The sequence below is a fragment of the Leptonychotes weddellii genome, chromosome 5, assembly GCF_054177405.1.
Source record: "Leptonychotes weddellii isolate Sample4059 chromosome 5, ASM5417740v2, whole genome shotgun sequence".
NCBI classification, from domain to species: Eukaryota; Metazoa; Chordata; class Mammalia; order Carnivora; family Phocidae; genus Leptonychotes; species Leptonychotes weddellii.
In genome coordinates, this window is record NC_138373.1 from 100,633,199 (window position 1) to 100,648,961 (window position 15,763).

General features: G+C 36.2%; 1 protein-coding gene across 1 annotated transcript in view; it reads right to left on the reverse strand.

The window, feature by feature from the left end:
- Positions 1-15,763, reverse strand: part of SENP1 (SUMO specific peptidase 1) — a 53,605-nt gene that overhangs the window by 21,054 nt on the left and 16,788 nt on the right. Inside the window, exons 6-12 of the mRNA XM_081821567.1 lie at positions 15,153-15,324; positions 8,613-8,716; positions 8,244-8,530; positions 6,040-6,094; positions 2,157-2,195; positions 1,207-1,291; positions 825-980 (exon numbers count right to left, since the gene is read on the reverse strand). Of these exons, the coding sequence (XP_081677693.1) occupies positions 825-980; positions 1,207-1,291; positions 2,157-2,195; positions 6,040-6,094; positions 8,244-8,530; positions 8,613-8,716; positions 15,153-15,324 (898 nt within the window). The remainder of the gene's footprint in view (positions 1-824; positions 981-1,206; positions 1,292-2,156; positions 2,196-6,039; positions 6,095-8,243; positions 8,531-8,612; positions 8,717-15,152; positions 15,325-15,763) is intronic.

Here is a 15,763-nt window from a genome sequence, read left to right on the forward strand (position 1 = left end):
CCTCCCCTCCCGCTACCTTCTTCTTCTTTTCCCAGACTATATTTATCAGTAATCAACTGTTCACTCCTAACATTTTGGTTTGGATTCTATTCCTTCCAGTAATCTCCTGGGTTACTTCCTTTCATCCTGTCTTGTCCTCCCTTCTCATTTGCAGCACAACATTTCAGACCCTTCTTTCTTTTATTCCTAAGTCTGAAATAACCTTCTGCTATCAAATTTTCTAAGTCCACAAGAAGACCTAATTATATTTCATATCTTTGGTCTGCACAATTTCCTAATAAATAGAATCTTTCCCAAAAGGTAGGAAGGGGATAAAGGTAGTGTCTTCAGACACATTTTCCTAGAAAAATTTGGGCTTTTTAAATGTAAATTTTGGAATCCAGCACAACTACAATAAATGTGTTATACTTACCAGCTATATGATAGTTTTTCAAACAGAAGAATGGATTAAGGAACAGATTATCTTAAAATGTACAAAGATTTTTGTATAGATTTTTTACTACTTAAAAAAAATAGTAAGCCTCAGCTTACTATTTGATGTCAAACTATTGTACACATACATTAAAAGTAAAAATGTACATAAAATGAAGCACAAATTAAATTTTTTTTCACTTAAGTCGTGAAAAGCCACCCACAATTCTTTCCTCAATTTCCAATAATCCTTTAAAAAGAAAGCCAAGATTGGTATTGTAATACAAATGAAAGCAGGGGTATGCAATACAATTTAAATGCCAGGTGTTCTATTACTTCTATGTTTGAAATTCATTCAAAGTATTTTTTATAAACACACTTGCTAGCACAAGAATCTGTAGTATGTAATTTACCTCTGTGATTTCAGGAAATTCATCCTCACTATCAGTTAATTTATGACCTTTCTTTTCTGTTTCTTGGGTGATCGTGACAGGGATCTCCTTTTCAAGTGGCACACGAAGATGCAGTTCTACTGAATCATGTACTGAGTGTTCCTGTTCCTGTAATCTCTGCAAAAAAGAACTTTAGAATAAGTGGGATAAGGAAAACTACTGTCTACATACAGTGAGTAGGACCAGCTGGAGAGACTAAGGACATACACTAATCATATAATGCTATGCTACCATAACATCTTGCAATTACAATGCTTTGATCCCAAATCCAGGTAATCTTCCAAATTAGTTTCAACTTGGATGTACTATTTACTTACAACCTTATCCCCAGTTTTTTGTTTACCTGGTTTTGAAGCTGTAATGCCAGTGCTTTCTGCTCTTCAATATGGCGCAATCTCTCCCGTGCTCGAGAATCATAAACACTAGTTCTAGGAAATGAAAAGGAACAGGACAAAAATGCAGACCACCATCTTAGCATCAGGCACATTGTTAATGCACAATGAACATTAAATATAAAACCCTCATACAGAAAATCTAAAATCCTTACACTAAACTTATCGCTACACTACACTTATATTTTAAGACAGAGTGAAACCATATGGTGTTATTAAAATTATCCTATTTTTATTGAAATGATGAAAATTATTAGTTTATTGCTAAATGTGAACAGGTGACTTTTGTGGATATTTGTAAATGTGTAGTTTTTGTTTTTGTTTTTTTTAAAGCATGCTTCTAAGATTACAGAGAAACTAAAGCTTCATTCTAGAAACCCAAAAATGAGACTGTATCCCAAAGGGGCAAATAATACAAGATATCATTGAGGTTTCAATTCAAATATTTATGATCCAAAAGAAAAAATATGAGTTTATTTTTTTTCTCTAAAAAAATGAACAAGACCAGGGATTTGGATAACTCCAAGTGAGTTATTGAAACTGGAGACTAAAAACTCAGTAATTTTGCAAACTCCAGAAATGTGAATTTTTCACTAAATTAGTTTTATCAATGTGAAAATAAGGGCATTTATTTTCCTTTCTATGTAATATCTAACTTTGAAAGTTTTCCAATTCAATTTAGTTTCAGCAATTGTTACATATTTAATAAACCTGAGCACAGAAATGTCCCAACCCCAATAGAATTCTAAAAACCCAACAACTTAAAAGTTGTTTTATAAATAAACATTAAGTAGGGAATCTTTACTGATTAAATATAGGTAGGGTGATTGGCTAATTGACTACTTCTAACTGGAAAGGAAGTGATGGAGAAGGAAAAATGATACCAAAAATAACAACTTACAATTCTTTGATCCACAGCTCTGCCTGGAAAAAAGTAGGACTATGGGTGGGGAAAAAATACGACAAATGAGCAGGAGGCTTATAAGAAAATTCAAATATTTTCACCAAGAAAACCAATCATTTAAATAATTTACAAGAATACTTTATATGTATGCAATAAATAAAAAGTCGAAAATCACATAAGATAATTGCAACTAGGAACTAAAGGAATACAAGTATGAGTTATTTGCACACATACTAGTTAAAAAGATGACCCAAAGTTCAGCAGAGAAATTAACTGTAACATAGCCCTTTACTTGCACGAGAGACCAACACGATGTGAAAGAGTACACCACTTGCCAAGAGAATATATTAAGCTAGAACATGACTCCTCCCAAATGGTTCAGATTAACAGATTTATTAATGATTTAGTCAAATCTTGGACTTCTTGTCTACTTGAATCAAAATATTTTCAACCAAATCATACTGGACACTGAAAATCCCCACCCACACAAGAGTCCTTATCAAATGGCTAGTGAGCCAATGAATCAAAGTGGAAAATCAGCAACACAACTCCACTCCAAAGATGAGCGACCAATTCTATTCCACACAGCTCTTGCTGACAGTCCAAATGAATAATGCTTAGCAAAAGACCCCCAGGCATGTTCTCTCTCCTAGAGCCTCTTGCTCTTCTCAAATGTCCTCATCTCCTTGCCAATCCCTAACTGAAGGATCTCTCACAGAAGCAAACATAAGAGTGAACACTTTTCCAAAGAAAATTCTTAGATACATAGAACAAGTAAAGAGAACAAAGCATTAAATTGAGAATTAAGAGACCTGGATCTCCTGGAGTGGTCCCTGATTCACTTTGTGACTTTGACCAAGTCACTTCATTTCCATGGGTCTTAGTTCCAGATTTGTAAAATATGGAAATCAGAGTCCCTTTCAGTTCTTCAACTGCTACAGTCTGTCCTAGTGAAGGCAAGAAAAAGGACTCAAGAGGGTATCCCTTGCTCCTTAGCCTACCTTTTGGAATCAGTATTCCCAATCATCCTTAGACTAGGATTTGGCAATGAAAATGCTGTTCTATTGCCTCCCCACTGTCACTGAGGTTAATAAAGGGAAAACACACAAGCAGTGGCTTACACCCTTGGCACAGTGAATATGATGTAACAACCAAGACAGAAAGCCACAGAGATCAGTAGTAGCACTGTGAGGGGCCTACTGTGTGACACTAAAAACAAATAAACATGAAAACACATTTACTGCACAATATAAAGAAGTGACAAGAATTGCCCAGAATTTCATGGTATTGGATCATGCTATTGAAATTCGTCTGCTTCCTTATTAGACCATAAGCTTAATGAGGATAGGAATTTTTGTGTTTTGTACTTACTACCATATCCTCTGCACCAAGAATAGTGCTTGTCAGACAGCAGGTACTCAGTGCTTCCTGAATAAATGAATACTGTAAGGGAAAAGTACTGCTCTTCAATGGATCAAGGTATTTGCTGGCGTAGGAAAGTAAAATGCAAGGGAAAAAGCAAAATCCTTTTGCTTTTCAAAGAGATTATACATTATTTTTCATATGACTGAAGCATACAGTAATAACTAAAACAACTTAGGAGCACCTACTCAGTGCTCTGTGTGAAATTCTGCTTTAGAGGTTTTCTAGGAGTTAAGCCTCACGATAATTCTCATACTAGTTAAACCTCAATATAATATGTAATAAGGAATTATTACTTATAGTGCACAGAAAAGGAAATTGAGGTTCAGAGGATAATCTGTTTTGGAAGTCAGGATTAGAAACTATGTCTGTCCAATTCCAAAGACTGTGTTTTCTAACTCTTGCAATGTGCCTTTCAATAAACCAAAGCCTTAAACCAATAGGGAGATGATGAGTACTTGAGCTGCTCAAGAGAGCATTTGAGGCTTTCTAGGAAATGCATGTTTAACAAAGATTTGTTTACTAAGTACCCATCATGTGCCAGGCATTATGATCAACATTAGGTGATTAGTGCAAAGGTATTATTAATGAACAAGATATAGGGATAAAAGTACTGGAAGAAAAGGCTAATGCTATCTGGAGGAGTCAGAGAAATGTCTTGAGGAGAAAATAACACCTGAATCAGATTCTGCGAAGCAAAACAAGAGTTTAACAAGTGGAGAGAAAGAAAATTCCAGGGGTTAGGATCAGCATGTACAATGGCACAAAAACAGGAAACAGCATGGCATATTCGGGGAAATAAGGGCAGATCTTCAATGCTACACCTTAACCAAGAGGCAGTAGTGGGAGATTAAGAATAAAAAGCCAATCAACCAAGCCTTGGGAGAGCAGGCTCCAACTGCAATAAACAGCATTATTCAATCAGCCTTCCCCAACAGACCATTTCTCCCTCCATCTCATTCTTCAGGCATCACTAAGAGAAATCTTCCATAAAGGAAAGGCACACTGGGTGAAGAGTCATTAAAGAACTAAAAGCACTCTTTACATGAGACCGACTTTTTCCCAAGAAAGAATACCTACTTTTGTGTATATGTGTGAAAACACTTTTATAAGTGCTTTTTGTGTATGTTAACCTTCACGCAATTCAATAAATAGTAAGGTATTAATACTAGCATTTTTATTGATAAGGAAACTAAGGTTCAGAAGAGTAACTTGCCCAAAGTTACATGATGCCTGGACAAAATCAAAACCCAGGTCTGACTCAAGAAAAAAAAATGTATAAAGAATAAGAACTCCAAACTGTAAAGTCTCCTTGAGAAAGTACAACAGAGAATTTTTCTTTAAAAATCTAAAATTCAGGACATATAGGAGAGCCACAAAGAAGTATAGAAACTGAGATGAGAAAGAACATTTCATTATCCCTAATTCCTCAATGGAAAACTGATACTATTATCATTTCAGCAATTGAAACAGCAATGGCAAAGAAACTACGATCTAAGTAGTAACTGACTGAATTACAGAGCAAAAAGTTTCATATAGAAGTCAAGTATCATATAGAAGATCACATTTGAATTGAGACTTAAAAGACAAGAAAGAGACTCCTGTTTCTTTAGATAGACAAGTTGAGGTGGGGGCGGGGTACATACCAGGCAGAAGGAACACTAACTATGAAGGTAAGTAAGTACATATTATATTATAGTTCAGCATGTAATAAACACACAAAAGACTCCCATCTTCCCATATGGCTCCTCCTCTCACCTCCATCACGCCTCCCCTCAAATGTTCCTTATCAGACTTGCCATGACCACCCAGATAAACTGTGCCCCCTTAACCCTGTCTATATGTTACCCTGCTTTATTTTTTTTCACATTTATCACTACCAGACATATATGTTTATCTATTTGTTCATTATTTGTCCCCCATCTTTTTCCTTACACCTCTTATAACCAGAATGTAAGCTCCTTGAGTGCAGGGCTTTCATTTTGTTCACTGCTATTAGCCTCAGTGTGTGTATCAGGACCTGGCACACGTAAGTTGTCAATAAATACTTGTTAAAGGAAAGAACGTGTGATAGGAAGTGAGGCATGTGGAGGAAATGTTTTGTATACCATATTAAGGAGTTTGGGCTTGACTCTATGTCTGATAGCCCACTCTTGTGGGAATTTAATGAATAATCAGATGTGCATTTTTAAAAGACCACTCTGGTTGCAGAATGGAAGATGTAAAAGAACAGGCAAAGAATGGATCTGAGAACATGGTGGAAGATGGAATGAAGCACAACAAGGAGGCCAGAGGAAGAAGACCAATTTGAAAGTCACTGAAATAATTCAAATAACACAGGCAAGAGGTCTGAACTGAGGCAGTCTGACTTTTATATTATGTAACTCTTAGTGAAGAAATTGTGATTAAAGAGAAGAAAAAGAAAATATGTCAAGAATGTCCTTTTTCCAAAGCTTACCTGGGAGTTGGAGTCTGGGAATCTTTCACTTTGAGTAAAATCACAGAGTCTGATCCTAAAAAAGAAACACAAGAGCATATCGTTATTAATAAAATCCTACACAGTTATACACTCTAGATGTTTGTAGTCTAAGTTCCCATACTTTGTTATATTCTATTTTCACAAAAATAATGCAGCATAAGGACAAAGGTAGGATGGAAGAGAAAGAGAGGCAGGTCCATTTTCACTGAGCCAGAAAAAGGGCTTAGTGAAGAGCTTGCCTCACAAAGAAAGCAGTTATTCTTAAATACAAGTATATATATGCCCTTCATCATCTACTCCTGGGCTGTGCTTGATTCCTGTGCTGCAGCTTTCTGTTCCTGGGGAACAAGAACAAGCCAAGACTTCTCAAAAGTCTTTAGTTCATGAACTACCATGAGACTGAATAAGGTGAAAGAAGGGAGGGGGAACGGAAAGTAGAAAGATAACTACAGAAGTAGCAGAGTCTAAAAAGTACAAATTCTATCATTTCATCATTTATTTTCGGTGTTGATAAAGGCAGGAATTGTGTCCTTCTAGAGGATCATGTCCTAATCTAAATGATTAGAACCTCATTTAGAATATTTATTAAATGGTACAAGAAAAGTAATGAAACACTTCAATGGACTACAGTATATTTCAGTTTAGTTGCATCTAAGCCTTTGTCATACAACTTATGTCTCTGAGGTTAAAGGCTTTTTTTACTGGTAGTTCCGTTAAACCATCTCACAAAATTTTATAAAGGTTTTCATGAATACGTGTAGCTATAAAATGATGCCACCAACAATTTTAATCCCCAAGTGAAAATTTTAAGAAAGTGAGGAATATCTTAAAAAAAAAACAAAAACAAAACAACAAACAATCTGAGGAAGGAGGGAAGAACCTTAGAGATTGATCTATCAAAAGATCCCTAATGTCGGGCGCCTGGGTGGCTCAGTTGGTTAAGCGACTGCCTTCGGCTCAGGTCATGATCCTGGAGTCCCGGGATCGAGTCCCGCATCAGGCTCCCTGCTCAGCAGGGAGTCTGCTTCTCCCTCTGACCCTCCCCCGTCTCATGTGCTCTCTCTCTCTCTCTCATTCTCTCCCAAATAAATAAATAAAATCTTTAAAAAAAAAAATCCCTAATGTCTAACCACTTAAGCTAAAACTTAAGTTATATACCCAAAAATACATACTATCATAAATACACACAACACATAGCTAAAGAAGGGGAAAACTAAGCAAACAAAGAAAATTATAGAAAACCTTCATTAACTGGAATGCTAAGAGTCTGGCTTTTTTGGTTAGCTGAAAATTAGGTAGAAAACTCTTTTTGGGGCACCTGGGTGGCTCAGTCGGTTAAGCGTCTGCCTTCAGCTCGGGTCATGATCCCAGGGTCCTGGGATCAAGCCCTGCATTGGGCTCCCTGCTCAGCAGGGAGTCTGCTTCTCCCTCTGACCCTACTCCCTCTTGTGCTCTCTCTCTCTCACTCTCTCTCTCTCTGAAATAAATAAAATCTTTAAAAAACAAACAAAAAAACCTCTTTTTGTTTCTGAAATTTGCTGATGACCATTCTAAAACCATAAACCTACTATACAGGTTTTTTAAGTATTACCTGGTTAAGAACTTTTACTTCAATACTTAATTGATGTTCCAAAACTCTTAGAACTTCAGAGTACTTAATGGTCAATGTAAAGTACTAAAAACAGAGAAAGTACTGAAGTAATTGGGCTGACTGTGCTCTGACTCTAGACTCTGCTCAGGAAGTTCATCTTTTAAGTAAAATATATGAAATCATTTGCATCTCCATGTAAGAAAAAAGTAAGTTACTTGCAGGTTTAGTTTATTTGTGGTATAGCTAACTGAATTATATGTATTTAAAGTTTCTTATATGTTAATTAAGTTACATGCATATTACAACCTTGCCTATGATTCACACAGATCCCATAAACAGTTAACTGGCTATTAGGATTGAAAATATAGTTATACAGGGTGCCTGGGTGGCTCAGTTGGTTAAGCGACTGCCTTCGGCTCAGGTCATGATCCTGGAGTTCCAGGATCGAGTCCCGCCATCAGGCTCCCTGCTCGGTGGGGAGTCTGCTTCTCCCTCTGACCTTCCCCCCTCTCATGCGCACTCTCTCTCTCTCATTCTCTCTCTCAAATAAATAAAATCTTTAAAAAAAGAAAATATACAAAACCAATTTTACCTTCTGATTGTGCATTTGAAGCTGGTAAGTTATCTGGCTGATGTAGAAGAGAGTGGTGATGTTGGGGTTGATGGAGAGGATCAGAATCTTTGGATCCAAATGCCACAACATCTGGGGCATAAGACGATAAGGAATACACACTGTGGGACAGTTGTTCCTGGGTAGTTAAAATGCTAGCAGATCCAGATGATGAAGTATCAGAGCCAATGATCTGAGCTGCACAAGAGTTTCCATTTTTAAACAGTGGGTCTTTCAAAGTACTCTTACTGGAACTAAGACATCGAGACCTAGCAAGAGAAGAATATAGTTTCAATATCAAATAATAAAATGTAGAATTAAATTCATTTGAAATATGTTTCTGTGACTCACAGGTGTAAAGGAAAATGTGTGGTGGGTTTGGCTACAGAAAACTGTTTCCCTGTGACCATCTGTAGCAGCTGTCTGTAAATCTCTCTTTCTTCTTCTTGGACTGTCTATATAAAAAAAAGAAAAAAAAAAAAAAAGAAAAATCTTAGACACATCCAGTGAGGAAAATTTTTTTTTCAAAACAGCATCTAGATTCCCAGAAGTTCTGCCAAAGTTCAGATAGAGTCCCTCAAGATAATTAAGAATTATCATTAGGGATATTCTAGAAAATTATAAGAGGAGTTAAATGAAATAAATACCAGATAGTGTATTTTAGAAAAAAAAAAAAAAGAAAGAAAATTATGGGACACATACATAAATAACAGTACAGACAGGCTCTAGGATATGAAACCAGAAGACCAGTAGGCAATCACTTTTAAGTCAACTGATAAGAGTCCCAGAAACAAAATATTTGAGGATCTCTCAATTAGGATTCCAACAAACCCTAGGAGTCCTGACATCTACTAGAAAAACCACAAGGAAGTAACCAGAATAGTCAAAATCAGAGTGGGATACCTTGCTGTTTTCTACTTTATCTAGAGTAGAAATACTCTATATTTTTAAGAGTATAAGTATTTTCCAGAGATGGTTTCCATCTCCAATATTTACTCTTCTTCCTAAGCCCCAGTACTGAATTCATTTATTAACTTGAATACCTACTAAGCACCACTCACTAGAGATACTGCACTGAATAAAATAAAATTCCTTTCCTTATGGAGCTTACATTACCATTAAAGGGAATGGCAAACAAGACTAGTCAGATAGTATGAAAAAACTAAAGATAAGGGAATAGAAAGTGATGGAGGGGAAAGAACAAGAACAGGTAAGACCCCTTTAAAAAGGTGATATTTCAAGAGAAACCTGTATCCGGGGAAGAGGTAAGTCACAGAAATTTGTAAAAGACTATTCCAGGCAGAGGAAGAGCAAATGCAAAGGCCCTGAGACAGGTATGTGCTTGATGTGTTCAAGGAAAAGTGAGGTCAGTGTGAATCAGAAGAGCAGTAAGAAATGAGGTCACTTGGCAGAGAACCAGATTACATATGGACTTGTAACCACAGGAAAGCATTTATTCTATACTGATCCCCTGAAGCAGTGGGCTGCATTCACTAAATAATATGCCCTGGTACTTTTAAAAAAAAAAAAAACCTTATATACAGTTTATTACAACCACCCATCTTCACGAAATAATTTTAATACTTTGTGCCAGGGCTAGCAGCACCCTGCACTATGACCCTTCAATATGTGCATAAGCATTTTATTCAATTATAATTATTAAAAGCAGAATGAGTTAAGCAACTATCTATGCAAAGGCAAACAGACCCTAAGTTTTTTCTTCTTGATCACTGTTTGCTACATAGTAAATTTCAGTCACATTGTCACTATAATATTACTGATCTAACAAGATTCACCTTGAACTGTGAAGCATGACAACTCCTTATGAAAAAGAGCTATCCTTAAATTTGAACAGATGAGTAATAAGGTAAAATTCGTTGAACATTTGGTAGAAAAGTAGACCCGAGAGAAAAAACAATTTGCAATTTTCTATATGAAGAAAATAAACTCCATTATTTTATCCCTTATACATTAATACTGTATTTAAGATGACAGTAGTCGTTTTTCCTAGTGTTTGTGAAGAGACGGTCTACAGTATTGGGCAGGCACTTCAGTGACAGCACAGGAGTGATAATGGTAAGCAGGTATACATTAATATCAATTACCAAATCTGTAGGTTTTGGCTATTGTACTGGGAAGGACATGAGTATCTGAGACATAAATTTAAAAACTATAACTACAATAAATGCCTTTTTATTAAAAACTAAATATGTTATTATAAAGGTTCTTTAAGTAGACAGTCTGAGGAATGAAGCTTCACTACAGATTATTAGATTGTAAGAGATTGCCAGCCAACTCCATAGTGATCTATATACAGGAAAGCTGTGTTATCTGGCACTTTAATGAGTGAAATTTTTGAACACCCACCAATGTAAATTTTTTTTTAAAGATTTTATTTATTTATTTGTCAGAGAGAAAGAGAGACAGAGGGAGCACAAGTATGAGCAGGGGGAGGGGGCAGAGGGAGAAGCAGACTCCCCGCTAAGCAGGGAGCCCGATGTGGGGCTTGAACCCAGGACCCTGGGATCATGACCTGAGCCAAAGGCAGACATTTAACTGACTGAGCCACCCAGGCGTACTCCCACCAATGTAAATTTTGACCCCACTTTCCCACTACACCAAATAACCTAATTCATAACCCACAATACAATGGGGTTAACAGTATGTTGTTTTCAGGAGTGGTAAAATGGAAGGAGTGAAGGCAAATCAGAAGAGTAATACCACCGGGATCATGGAAATTAACTCTTAATTAACCAATCATTTTAGTTCATTTCCACTGTCCTACCAAACTAGATTTTAAAAAGCTTTGACTGCATTATCACATCACAGGGAGGAAAATAAAGCAGAGAAATTGGTGTAAGAGGTTACTCTGCATACCAAGGGAATGTAAAGAAATATCCCCATCACATGAAGACTTCACAAGCACACCGAGAACAGTGACATAGAAAGGATCTTTGCTTGTGGTACCCTACAGACTTCAACTGTAAAAAGTTAAAAACACTTCTCGCCTCCCTCACATCACACGGCAAAATGGTTTTAGAATAAATTTTTATACTTCTAAATAAAACATGAAGAACCAAGGTGCCATTAAGTGACTCAGCTAAAGTAAATTATGACAAATCTAGATTAATTCAATGTAAAGAACTGATTTTTAAAAATCAATTAAACACACACAGGTCACCCACAGATATTTTCCCTAGCTTTTCAAAGAAAAGCGTCTGTCTAAGCCTGAACAACCTCACAGTCATTAGACACCATAAAATGAACAGGAATAGATGTTCTGTATTCCAAATAATTATCTGAGGTCTCTTGAAGCCTCATACTTTCAGTTTCAACTAATTTATAGTCTAAAAAAGAAATTATAGAAAAAAGGTTAAGAACTTTTCACTGTTCTACACGGTAATTTAAAGGTCACAAGAATTTATCTTCTATTTTAGGCAAAGAAAAGATAGTCCCAGCAACTCTCAAAAGAACATATATAACATCTGGCTTTACCAAAAGAAAATGCAAAAAGGTAAGTCACTTCAAACTTCAAACACAATTCTTTTTTGGAGCATCTGGTACTATAAAGTAAAAGAAAACACCTTTCTCTGTACATTACTTATTAAACTGTTCCTACCGAGTAAGCAAATTAGGAAATTAAGAGGAAAGGAAATAATAATTGGATAATATGTTAAGGTAAAAGAAATTGGCTGATGTTATGTTTTAAACATAATAAAGGACCAAGGAAAGTTTAAAACAGTATAAAGATATATAAGGTGCTGAATTCTGTTTTTTAAAAATAGATTTAAAAAATAGATTTTTTGGCAGATTCTTGCATTTAGATGCTTCTGTTAAGAGTCTCCATCATAAAACTGAACTGTCTGTAAAATTATAAAAATTTAACAGAGAACACAAAATAAATCTTAGAAAACTAGCAAACTCTTTTGTAAATTACTCAAATAACTTCATAAATCTCCCAATTTTGATTTTTTTTTTAAAAAAATTTTATTTATTTATTTGAGACAGAGAGAATGAGAGAGAGAGAGCACATGAGAGGGGGGAGGGTCAGAGGGAGCAGCAGACTCCCTGCCGAGCAGGGAGCCCGATGTGGGACTCGATCCAGGGACTCCAGGATCATGACCTGAGCCGAAGGCAGTCGCTTAACCAACTGAGCCACCCAGGCGCCCCTCCCAATTTTGATTCTGTTTAAAATGTATATTATATAAATAAATTTCAACTACCAAAAGTGCATAATTCAACAACTTTAAGTCCAAAATTCTCGGTTATGACAAAATTGTAAAGTCTGTTTTGTTTTTAAAGAATAAAACCACCAGTGTCATCTATTAAGGAAGTCCAACATCCTAAAATGTTGCTCAATATGTTGCAGAGAAGCATGCCTGGAAGCAACATATAAGTGAAAAGAAACTATCTGAGTTTTTACTGTTTTACATTTTTAAAATCCCTAGTATTTTCTCTTTCCCAAACAGAAATCCATATCCTCTAAACAGTGTTAGTTATATTGGAGATACTCTGTATCTGTACTGTCCAATATGGTAGCCACTTAGCAACATGTCCAATATGTGTCCAACAGCCAACAGAGTATGTGGCTCATGAGTACTTGAAATGTGGCTAATGTGACTGAGAAACTAAATTTTTTATTTTAACTGAATTAATTTAAGTAGCGCATATGACAAGTGGTTACCCTATTTGACAGTACAGTTCTTTAATGATATCCTTGAATCAGCCATCAGCCAAGTGGTGGTCCAGTCACCACTTACGTATTTCCAAATTCTTCTTTATGTATTTTCTTTAAACTCCTGTTGGAAGACTGAACAGTGCAGTGGTAACATCATGTTAATTTTATAGATGGCTTTAGATTCCTAAAGGTGATAAACCCAGCAGTAAAATTAAAAAATAATTTTCCTTCTTTAACATAAGCAACTGTATCTCCCTTGGAAATCCCAAATATTTCCATGGAAAATAACTTTTCCTCCACTTTGTAAGATCCTACCAGCAAATTCTTTATCCCCTGGGAGAAAAAAGTAATATATTTTAATCTAGATTATCCATACTATCCCAGACTAAATATCTAAATAATCTGTTGATACTTTGATTTAATAAAGTTTGGTCCAATTGTATTATATGGGTGATTCCATATTTCTATACTACAAGTGAGTCGCTTTTCATAGCAGAATATAGACCTAAAAACAACTGATTGATGCAAAATTTTCTGCATCTCTTGTTGCATGGGATAGGTTCAATCCTTGACATCTTTTTGGCACTGTAGAAGGAAGGGGAACTCCAGCTTCATGTCCTACATGGGCCAGCCTGTGGCCTGGAGAGTTGAAAATAATCCAGCTGGCCCAAGTCCTCAGGTGGAGGTAGAAGTGAAAAGAGGAGGGGCTGAGTAGTCCAAAGGCCTGTTTGGCTAGTGGGTGAATAGTGGGCTTACAATGAACACAGATAATCTTAAAAGATCCCGGTAATCTCAGCGGCAGCCACGTGAGGCAGGGGAGGGTTGGGAGGCCAATATCCAGCGACCATGCTGCTGCTGTCTCCTTCCCCACAAGTCTCTCTGGACCCCACAGGCTGCCTAGGCTCCAGCAGAAGCAACCCCAGTAATCTAAAAATATTATTTATGTAATATCCAATACATACGTGGTACTAAATTCAGTAGTACAAAAGTGAAAGATAAATCTCACTTTTATAACTGTTGCTCAGCTCTCATCACCAAAGCCAACTGCTGCCAGTTTCTCGTCTACCCTTTCTCTACTAAATATGACTTACTACTTCTGCCACCCTCTGCTTAAAATATTTCAGATTCAGTACAAACGTAAAACCAAACAGAATGTATAGCATTTTTTTTTTTTTAGAATGTATAGCATTTTTACTAACCATGTCACAAATAATCACATTTTGCCACTTAAAAGATCTTCATTTCAAATTATCTAATTATTTAGCACAAAATGCTGTATTCTTGACTCCCCAGTCTGTAAGCTCCAATGGGCTGGAACTACACCGCTGTGTTGTATAACAGGATGCATACCAGACTAGACTCCAGAAGATCTGGGTTGTAGGCTGGCCATGTACTAGCTGTATGACCTCTGATCTTCACTCTCCTAATACGTATAAAATGTGGATATTACCTCATCTCTACCTATTTCACAGGATTAAAATGATTCAACATAATAATACATGTGGAAAGCATACTGGAAACTCTATATGCTACATAAATGTAAGGTATTGTTATTTATTTGTATCCTCATAGCAAGCAGTCCAAGGCTGACTAGATGCATAATAAATATTTAACAGGTACAAGCACATTCTCTACCACATAAATTATATGCCATATTATATTTACAGAATTGATTTTTTTCCTTTAGGTTTACTGAATGCATATAACAACCAAAGTGTCAACAAAACATCTTTCTTTTGGGGAATATCTATGATCTCAAAAATCTTCTTGCTCATAATGAAGGGACATAAATTATTTTGCTGGCTTCTTGATTTTCTTTTTATACTGAGGGGAAATTGTCCTAATAAGAAATAAGGGCAGGTATTTTATCACATCCAGCAAGGTTAACAGTTTTGCCACAAGAAACTCGAGTTGAGGAAGGGTCCAAAAAAGAGAGAACAGAGATAGTTTGATGTATGAGAAGTCATTTAGAAAATACTGAAAATTAAGTCTGCTGCTCAACAAGAATAGAAAACAGTAAGAGAAATGAAGTCCTGCTAAAATCTTTCTTTAATTTCTTTAGCACAGATGACGGCACTCAAAAAAGTAAGAAATAAAAAGCACAGAAAGGATTAAATGGAATGGTTAATAAACATCGAAATCAGAGGGAACAAATGGCTAAGTACAGGGAAAGATTCTAACCTTTAGCAGCCTTTGTTGCAGGTTTTCCTTACCTCTTCTGCTGTACTAACATGTCGCCTCTGAGTTTTCTTGGGGCTCAAAAGGTTTCGACGACATGAACCACTCCAAGACGGACTTGGAACAGGCTTAATAGGAAAAGATTTTTCATATGCAGACACATGGCAGTGATGGTTTGACTTTCCCGTAAAAGTGTTTGATAATCCACTAAAAAAACAAAAACAAAAACAGAGTTTGTAAGAAAAGAACAGCAAGAAAATCGAACCTAGTGATTTTTACTTTCAGGAAATAACAAAAACCACCAAAGTGTCAACAAAACCAACACCAACAGGCAGAATGAGGGATGTACCATTTGAGGGAAATATACAAGAAATGAGACATGGGTTGCTGCATCAGGTTCGGCCACTTAAGAAGTCCTAGATTGCCATACTATATAATTATCAAACATCCCAAATTGTATTTCTTAGCTTTATAGTTCCTTTGGTCAGGAACCAAAGACCTGCGCAGTATGACAAGTACATCAGGTTAGACTTCTTCAGAAAACCTGGGTCTGAGGGATCTAACGTACACTTTCTATTTACTCGCTGCAGCCTCCTCCCACAAGTCCTTTGGAAGGAATTTTAGGATTCAATATGCAAAGATGGAT